We start from the raw sequence: 9,918 nt of genomic DNA on the forward strand, positions 1-9,918 counted from the left end.
CTTCAACTTTCTCTCCTAACCTTTTAGCCTGCCAGAAAGGGAATAGAATCCAGGATAAGTTTCTAGTCGTTGATACCTGTTAGGTTTCTCTCTTGCCTCCCCTTAAAACTTTTAGGCTTCATTTTCTCCTAACTGTGAAGTCCCCGGCTGAATTTTGACATTCCTGGTTACAACAGATAATAAGCAAAGACAACATCCATTTTATGAAATAGAACTGAACATGGGATTGAATCCAGAGTTCATTCTCAACAGCAGGAACATTCCATATGTTTGTAAGCTGACCGCTGTTTGCATCCTGGTTTTGTATGAATGCAGGTCGAGGAGATATGGATCAAAATGAATCAGACAATCGACGAATAATTCGCTATCCGGATAGTCATCAGCTCTTCGTTGGCAATTTACCACATGATATTGATGAGAATGAACTGAAAGAGTTTTTCATGAGTAAGTGACACATAAGTGAAGCTTGAGGTGGTGGGGATTCTTGCTAGTCCCATATTAAGTTACCTCTCTAATTAGCATTGCTGAAATTGCCTTCTGAGTAAACTGACTTGCTGCCTAATAGATGTTATACATTTTCCCATAACCATCTACACCCTGCTTTCACAGGCTTTGGGAATGTTGTGGAACTTCGCATCAATACGAAAGGTGTTGGAGGAAAACTCCCAAACTTTGGCTTTGTGGTGTTTGATGACTCTGAGCCAGTTCAGAAGATTTTATTGGCAAAAGTAAGTAATCTACCCTAGTCACCATGTGATCAACTAGGGTTAGATTCTGTTTTCATTACTGTGCATGACACATTGAATTCTGCTGTCTTAGACTTTTGTAAGTCCCCACCCACTTCACATTGATCCATCAATGGATTTCTGTGAACCAGGAATAAGACAGTGAAGGTAAAGGTAAAGGTACCCCTGCCCGTACGGGCCAGTCTTGACAGACTCTAGGGTTGTGCGCCCATCTCACTCAAGAGGCCGGGGGCCAGCGCTGTCCGGAGACACCTCCGGGTCACGTGGCCAGCGTGACATCGCTGCTCTGGCGAGCCAGAGCCGCACACGGAAACACCATTTACCTTCCCGCTAGTAAGCAGTCCCTATTTATCTACTTGCACCCGGGAGTGCTTTCGAACTGCTAGGTTGGCAGGCGCTGGGACCGAACAACGGGAGCGCACCCCGCCGCGGGGATTCGAACCGCCGACCTTTCGATCGGCAAGCCCTAGGTGCTGAGGCTTTTACCCACAGCGCCACCCGCGTCCCAAGACAGTGAAATACCTGGCTTAAAAGCCTTTCTCCTTGAGGTGCTATGGGGTTTTTTTTTGTGTAGGTAAGTGTTCTGTGTGGGAAAAGCTTAATAATGCTATTTCCCACTTGCAGCCTGAAGTGATAAGAAGAGTCCATTCTGTCAGGGGGGTGGGGGGTGTCAGAACTGGGGGATGAAAAGCCAGCTGGCTCGGCCGCCTCCCCCCTCAGCCTTGCCACTGTGGAGATCCATCAGTCCTCCTCCTCCGACGTGCTTCCGCGACTCAAGTTGCAGTGCATGCTTGAGCACACATTACTCTGCAATCACACAACAGAATCAGGCCCGAGGCGTGGATACGATACTAAGCTATGCATTTATTATACATAAATCAGGACAAAAAAAAAAACATGGCCTCTCTCCTTGTTCTTCTCAGGGAGAGAGAGAACAAAAGCAATACAGAGCGGAAGTTCCGCTCACGCCAGCAATCCGTGCTGGAATGTAAACAGACATGTAACAATCCCACATATCTGCAGCTCGGGAGGAATGTAATCCCAACAGGGTGAGGATCTGGCTGTAGGCCTGTTCAGATGGCACTTGCCTGCCTTTTGTAGATCAGTACTTCGCAGTGAAGGGGACACGGGTGTCGCTGTGGGTTAAAGCCTCAGCGCCTAGGGCTTGCCGATCGAAAGGTCGGCGGTTCGAATCCCCGCAGCGGGGTGCGCTCCCGTTGTTCGGTCCCAGCGCCTGCCAACCTAGCAGTTTGAAAGCACTCTCGGGTGCAAGTAGATAAATAGGGACCGCTTACTAGCGGGAAGGTAAACAGCGTTTCCGTGTGTGGCTCTGGCTCGCCAGAGCAGCGATGTCACGCTGGCCACGTGACCCGGAAGTGTCTCCGGACAGCGCTGGCCCCCGGCCTCTTTGAGTGAGATGGGCGCACAACCCTAGAGTCTGTCAAGACTGGCCCGTACGGGCAGGGGTACCTTTACCTTTACCTTTTTACTTCGCAGTGAAGTCTAGGAACAAGTTTTGCACTTCCTCGCCTTCCTCCCCACTGCACATTTATTGTAGTGGCTTTAAAACAAACAAACGGGGATCTCCCTAACTCCGCAATCCAGACCTCCATTAAAAGAAGGATTTGAATTGAAAGTTTATGAAGAGGCCACAGTTAATGCATAGCAAGTGATAGCTGAACTGATGAGAGGCAAAGTGCAGTGTAAACCAGTCCCTAGTTAATGTAATAATGAAAATAATCCTCTCCTATCCGAAAATAGGTCACAGCTATTTGTTTGCGACACCATTAAATACTGAGAGTAATCTAAATTGCAAAGTGTTATTTCCGAAAATTACCGCTCTTGAAAGGAGTGATCAGGATCTGCTCAGAAAGGAGAAATCAGGATAGGGATTTGAGGGCCTAACTTTAGATACGGCACAAAACGGTTGATTAGACCGCATACAGAATTACAGTGTACGGTAGAAAGCGGCAAGAGAATAACTTCACAATATTTCAAGATAACAGGAAGCAGTGCTATTTTTCTAGAAAAAAGAGGTGCCAGAACTCATCACGAACACCTCCCTCGTTCTCTTAGAATGGGAATGGCACATGCCTGAGAGGTGCCAGAACTGAGTTCTGGCTGACAAACCCTGACGGACAGTCATATTCTTGTAATTTATTTATTTTTTAATGACCAGTTGCTTACTGCGTTCGGATCATCAGCTCAACTGAGAATTGGCCGTCCTTGCACCCAGATTCCTAGACCTGAAGAAAGGAGTGATCTGGGATAACTAAGAACAAGCATTGCTTCTAAAGTGGAGTTTTGTAAGGAATGGCAGCTTCTGCCGATAGATTTCTACCATCCATACAACCAACCTTGTCACGGATGGTGCAAAATACTGTCCACTGGGTCTGTGTATTGTAGCTAGCAAGATAACAGTAATAAGAATTGCTAATAATAATAATAATAATAATAATAATAATAAATTATTTATACCCCGCCCATCTGGCTGGGTTTCTCCAGCCACTATGGGCAGCTTCCAACAGAACACTAAAATACAATAACCTATTAAACATTAAAAGCTTCCCTAAACAGGGCTGCCTTCAGATGTCTTCTAAAAGTTTGGTAGTTATTTTTCTCCTTGACATCTGGTAGGAGGGTGTTCCACAGGGTGGGTGCCACTGCTGAGAAGGCCCTCTGCCTGGTTCCCTGTGACGTGGCTTCTCACAGTGAGGGAACCACCAGAAGGCCCTCAGTGCTGGACCTCAGTGTCCGGGCTGAACGATGGGGGTGGAGACGCTCCTTCAGGTATACTGGACCCGAGGCCGTTTAGGGCTTTAAAGGTCAGCACCAACACTTTGAATTGTGCTCAGAGATGTACTGTGAGCCGATGTAGGTCTTTCAAGACCGGTGTTATGTGGTCCCGGTGGCCACTCCCAGTCACCAGTCTAGCTGCCACATTCTGGATTAGTTGTAGTTTCCGGGTCACCTTCAAAGGTAGCCCCACATAGAGTACATTGCAGTAGTCCAAGCGGGAGATAACTAGAGCATGCACCACTCTGGGAAGACAGTCCGCAGGCAGGTAGGGTCTCAGCCTACGTACCAGATGGAGCCGGTAGACAGCTGCCCTGGACACAGAATTGACCTGTGCCTCCATGGACAGCTGTGAGTCCAGAATGACTCCCAGGCTGCGCACCTGGTCCTTCAGGGCCACAGTTACCCCATTCAGGACCAGGGAGTCCCCCACACCCGCCCGCCTCCTGTCCCCCCAAAACAGTACTTCTGTCTTGTCAGGGTTCAACCTCAATCTGTTGGCTGCCATCCATCCTCCAACCGCCTGAATACTATGACACCTGAATACTAACTAGTATTGTGATTTTAGTCTGCCAATGACTGTCAGCAGCTAGGCTAGCTATGCACAGCATAACTCAGTGCTCTAACGTTGTAATCATGACATGAGATGATGATGATGATGATGATGATGATGATGGTGATGATTATACCCAGCCACTCTGGGAGCCTTCTGCATATGTTCTACTAAGTGAGCAAATGAACCTCTTTGGACACTATAAAACCAACTAAGCTTTTGGTATTAACACTTTATCCTCTCCCTCCCTCCCCGCCCTTTCAAGCCTGTTATGTTTCGTGGTGAAGTGCGCTTGAACGTAGAAGAAAAAAAGACCAGAGCTGCTCGTGAAAGGGAGACCCGAGGTGGTGGCGATGACCGCAGAGATATCCGGCGCAACGACCGAGGTCCAGGGGGTCCACGTGGCATTGTGGGTGGTGGAATGATGCGAGACCGCGATGGAAGAGGGCCTCCTCTAAGGGGTGGCATGGCCCACAAACTTGGCTCCGGAAGAGGAACTGGGCAGATGGAAGGCCGGTTCACAGGTCAACGTCGTTGAAGACCCAAATGTTGGCAGGCAGTCTTGGCAGTGATACATTATTCGTCGTGTTTGCATTCTTGTTAATTTTCTGGCTTTGGAATGTAACACAGCCTTTTTTGATCATTTCTTTGATGTGAGAAACATCCTTTGGTTACCAGTTAAATTGAGGTGGACGTTCTTTCCCCAATTTCACAAAGAAGTCACACTGTTAACGTATAACTTAGACTTGGAGATTAAGGACTGTGAGAAATGACCATTTAAACTTTCTGCAGCGGCAACTTTAAAAAAAAAAAAAAAGGACAAGGGCGTGCCTAATTTGAGTTAAGGTCCTTTCAGTAAAACAAAACAAAAAAAAGCACCCTCCTGCTACACAATTTTGTGTAAGTGTTACTGTTTCTGCCTATTACTGTTGGAAACGCTACTAGTGCAATCTTTGCAATTGGAGAATCTTACCCTTTCCCCCCTTACAGAACAGTTGGCTCCAAACAACTCACGTTTTTACGAACTCAAAAGCGCACTAATGGGTATCTGACTCCTTTTACGTTGACATCTGCTGAAAGCAGCAAGGAAAAAGTAGCTTGTGAAACGATGCAGGCATCTGCTCTGCTTTGCTCTGACCAGTATATGTGCGCGCACACACAAACCTTAACGAGACTACAAGTATGTTCCAGAAGGAAACCATTTAGCTGTAAACACAGATGTAAAAACTTCAAAAATCATAGTCCTGAATACGAAACAAGTTTGGTTTTTCTTTTCTTTTTTTTAAAGGATTTAATGAGCTCCCCCGCCTTTCTCCAGAACAGGGATGGCTAAATGCTCAAGACACTCCTTCTCCCCTTTCCCCTTTCTGTAAGCAGTGTACAGTGAAAAATTGTCTCTACTGTATTGAGGTCTCTGGTAATGTAATAAGCATGATGGTGCCTTCTATTAAATACATCATTCCAGTGTTGCTGGTGATTTTGTACAGTATAGTGGTATGAATGGCTGTGCCGCAAAACTTTTAACAGCTGTAAAAAAAAAAATGTTTATAAAATCATTGTATAAAAATTGCAGTATCTTTAAATCGGTAAAGGTTACTGGAATATTATTTGCCTAGCTCTGCGGTTGACATGTTTCTGAAGCCTTTTGAAGGAGGGAGGGAAGAAAATGGCTGCATTTTTAACAGAAATGGAGTTGCGAAAGCGTGTGTGCATTCTTGCATAGACAAGTCCAAAGTTAATCAAGCACGTACCTTTATTTCAAGTAGACTTCGGATAAGCGTATTTAACATAAAACTTGTTACACCTCAAGGATACTGCAATTTTCACAGGGCAGGAGAATAGCTCAAAGTAATTGCTATTTCTGGGTTTTGAACTGTCGTCACCCATTTTGCACAACCTCGAAGCGACTTTGATGCCTACACGGCTCAGCTTTGTACATGGAGGGAGGACCTCCTCTGGTGTATTTGGATTTATTTTTTTTAGAGCGTCTTGAATTTTGGTGAGAGGTTTGCTGTTTCCAGGTTCCTGTTTGCATAGATCGCACATTCCAGAAAACTGCAAATGTAGCAAAACGATGCTCCCCCGGCTTCACGCCGGACAGCTCAGTAAGCCTCGGGATTACTCTTGAGGAGGGGAGGCAAAAAATATGTGACCACTCAGAGCTGCTCTAAGCATGGAAGACCTCACTTGTTTTAATGTAACAAAAACGCCTAATGCAAAGGAGCATTTGGTTAAAAGTGACCATTTGCTGTTTCCTATGAATGTGGAAAATCTTGCCTGTGTGTTAAGGGGGAGGGGGAGTGAGTTTGCATCATTTTCTCTCCCCCCCCTCAATAATATTAATAATAATAATAATTGAGGTCTTCCATGTTTGACGGTAAGTCTTGCACTATTTTCATACACTTTCTGGGACACATTTCTCTCTTTCCATGGTGATATTTGGGGGTGTGTTTTGTGTTGAACTGTTTCATTTTCAGATGATGCCTGGAAATGCAGTACTTGAATGCCTCACCACAAACCATAAACCTTTAAGTTGAAAGCCTTTCTTGAAACTGCTGTTCTCAGCAAGCGGTTTGCTTACCAGTGTTTTGTGTTCCTTGACTTTTTTTATTTTATTTTAGTGCTATGGTATTGCCCTGCGATCTTAAAAAAAAACAAAACTCTTAAAAGGCAAATGGCACTGGAGAAATAATCAGAAAAATTCGTAACTGACAATTAGAGGAGCTACTGAGCCATTCAGCTATCCGGCCCAGCTTCTTTAAATGCCATGAATTAACAAAATTGGAAGCATACACAGAAGTTTACATGGTGACTCTTCGCCTACTGTACTGTGGACTCATAGTGTTCTTGTCCCTCCTTTCAATAAATGTACCTCTAGAAGAAAAAAAAGCAACAGATCTCCTTTGACCTGTTATAAACTGCTGATTTGTTGACAATGGGGTAGAATTGCTATAATTGCAGTCCTATTTCAACAAACTTGCTTTAACCATCTTTTGGCTTTAGTAGGTATGCAAGACAGTGGACCACCATCTTTATTGCTGTAATGTGTTGAGCATTATATGCTAGTAGAATCTAGTTTAATTGTTGCAGGTGGAAAGTATTTACTTTTTAAGTTTCCATTTTTGAATGTGTTTTGACTAAACATACCAATAAACTACTGATGTCTGCAGCATTCATCAATGGTCCCGAATTCTCTTCTCAGTGGAATTGGTGTTCCTCCGTGGCAGTTATCTACATGGAAAGGCAATCGTGCCGGTGCTGTTGATCCCAAAATTGCTGTTGATCTGATAATTTAACTAGCAGTGGATTCTGCGCCTTGCATCTTACGCTGTCAAGCCGCATGCCAAAATTATTTGTGTTTTAGCTGCTGTGAAAATATATGCACGTTGACACAGTTGTAATTGTCCATCACGCATGCTGAACCCATGGCCCTTTCTTAAACCTACTAGATCTTTTATGCCAGCAAAAGAGCAGAGTCTATATTGTAGGGCATTAAGCCCTACATAAGGCCTGGAAACGATGCCTTATGAGGAACGGCTAAGGGAGCTGGGCATGTTTAGCCTGGAGAAGAGGAGGTTAAGGGGTGATATGATAGCCATGTTCAAATATATAAAAGGATGTCACATAGAGGAGGGAGAAAGGTTGTTTTCTGCTGCTCCAGAGAAGCGGACACGGAGCAATGGATCCAAACTACAAGAAAGAAGATTCCACCTAAACATTAGGAAGAACTTCCTGACAGTAAGAGCTGTTCGACAGTGGAATTTGCTGCCAAGGAGTGTGGTGGAGTCTCCTTCTTTGGAGGTCTTTAAGCAGAGGCTTGACAACCATATGTCAGGAGTGGTCTGATGGTGTTTCCTGCTTGGCAGGGGGTTGGACTCGATGGCCCTTGTGGTCTCTTCCAACTCTATGATTCTATGATTCTAAGCAGAACTTATCAGATCACATGCACTGCACTATCCATTGCTTTTGCTGTTGAATTCTCTTGTTCTCGCTCTCCAAGGCGAAGGCTATTCTTCCACTGCCGCTGCTTCACCGTAAGCCTGTCACTTACGGAAAAGTTGAAATTTTCAAACTGAATTTGTATATTCTATCTTGAGGTCCGGTTCATGCAGGCAGCTGATGAAGAGGTGAAACTATCCCTGGACTGAACCACTCAGTGGCGTTTTGATGCACGTGTGGGCAACTCAAGACTTGACAGCTGATAGACCTTAAGACAGCATGAAAAATTGTTTTGTTGTACCTGTACACTCCCATTGTCTCCTGAGACAGATGCCAGCAACACGTTGACTTCTATTTGTCACAAATGGCTAGTTCAGTACCAGCTGGTTATTTTGCACAGTGATGATAAAAGTCTTTTGCATTCCAACAGAGGGCCCATGGCTTGGTACGTGGCGAAGGTCCCAGGTTCAGTGCCCAATCTGTTTGAAACCTTGGAGCTGTTACCAGTTAAAGGTAAAGGGACCCCAGACCATTAGGTCCAGTCGTGGCAGACTCTGGGGTTGTAGCGCTCATCTCGCTTTAGTGGCCGAGGGAGCCGGCGTCCAGCTTCTGGGTCATGTGGCCAGCATGACTAAGCCGCTTTTGGCGAACCAGAGCAGCGCACGGAAACGCCGTTTACCTTCCCGCTGGAGTGGTACCTATTTATCTACTTGCACTTTTATGTGCTTTCGAACTGCTAGGTTGGCAGGAGCAGGGACCAAGCAACGGGAGCTCACTCCGTAGCGGGGATTCGAACCGCCGACCTTCTGATCGGCAAGTCCTAGGCTCTGTGGTTTAACCCATAGCCAGTTAGGTGAGACTAAAGGCCAGGTGGCCCATTGGTCTGACTTGTACAAGTCAATGTCATGTGTTCACTGCATCTCTCTTGTGAGTCATTCATAGATTCTGCATTTCTCTGGCTGAAAGCACCAAGATCTCTGGATGTGGAGATCTCTGGATGCTAGGCTGGCTGGCCGCTCCATCATTCTTCAGAAACAAAGCAGAAGAGCTTATTTATTGCATTTATATCCTCCCTTCAAGGAGTACATAGTTTACCTTTCTCCTCCATTAATCCCTACGACAGCCCTGTGAGGTAGGTTAAAAGGCTGCGGCTGGCCCAAGGTGTCGCTCAGTGTATTTCATGCCTTAGTGGGGATGTGAACCCTGATCTCCTCGGTCCTAGTCCAGGGGTCAGCAAACCTTTTCAGCTGTGGGCCGGTTCACTGTCCCTCAGTGGTGGGCTGGACTATATTTTTTTTTTGGGGGGGGATACAGTGGTACCTTGGGTTACATACGCTTCAGGTTACATATGCTTCAGGTTACAGACTCTGCTAACCCAGAAATAGTTCCTCAGGTTAAGAACTTTGCTTCAGGATGAGAACAGAAATTGCGTGGTGGCGGTGTGGCAGCAGTGGGAGGCCCCATTAGCTAAAAAGTGGTGCTTCAGGTTAAGAACATTTTCAGGTTCTTAAACCTGAAACAAACGAATTAATCCAGAACGAATTAAGTACTTAACCCGAAGTACCACTGTAATGAATTCCTGTGCCCCACAAATAGCCCAGAGATGCATTTTAAATAAAAGCACACATTCTACTCATGTAAAAACACGCTGATTCCTGGACTGTCCGTGGGCCGGATTGTGAAGGCTATTGGGCCGCATCCGGCCCCCGGGCCTTAGGCTGCCTACCCCTGTCCTAGTCCAACCCTAGCCACCACACCGCACTGCCTTCCAGGCGTCCTGCAATGGGGCATCTGTTTAAATCAAGCAAGTAAATATGGGGAAAGCAAAATGTCACTGAGAGAAGGATCTGAAATATTTTCCTTGAAGTTTGAATTTCCTTTATT

General features: G+C 45.6%; 1 protein-coding gene across 2 annotated transcripts in view; it reads left to right on the forward strand.

The window, feature by feature from the left end:
* Positions 1-7,271, forward strand: part of G3BP2 (G3BP stress granule assembly factor 2) — a 146,173-nt gene extending 138,902 nt beyond the window's left edge. For both annotated transcript variants that reach the window (XM_083407809.1, XM_083407810.1), the window contains 3 exons: positions 316-444; positions 610-728; positions 4,361-7,271. In XM_083407809.1, the coding sequence (XP_083263935.1) occupies positions 316-444; positions 610-728; positions 4,361-4,633 (521 nt within the window). In that variant the 3' untranslated portion in view covers positions 4,634-7,271. The remainder of the gene's footprint in view (positions 1-315; positions 445-609; positions 729-4,360) is intronic.
* Positions 7,272-9,918: the final 2,647 nt, after the last annotated feature.

The sequence above is a fragment of the Podarcis tiliguerta genome (assembly GCF_965153285.1).
Source record: "Podarcis tiliguerta genome assembly, chromosome: 13".
Taxonomy (NCBI): Eukaryota; Metazoa; Chordata; class Lepidosauria; order Squamata; family Lacertidae; genus Podarcis; species Podarcis tiliguerta.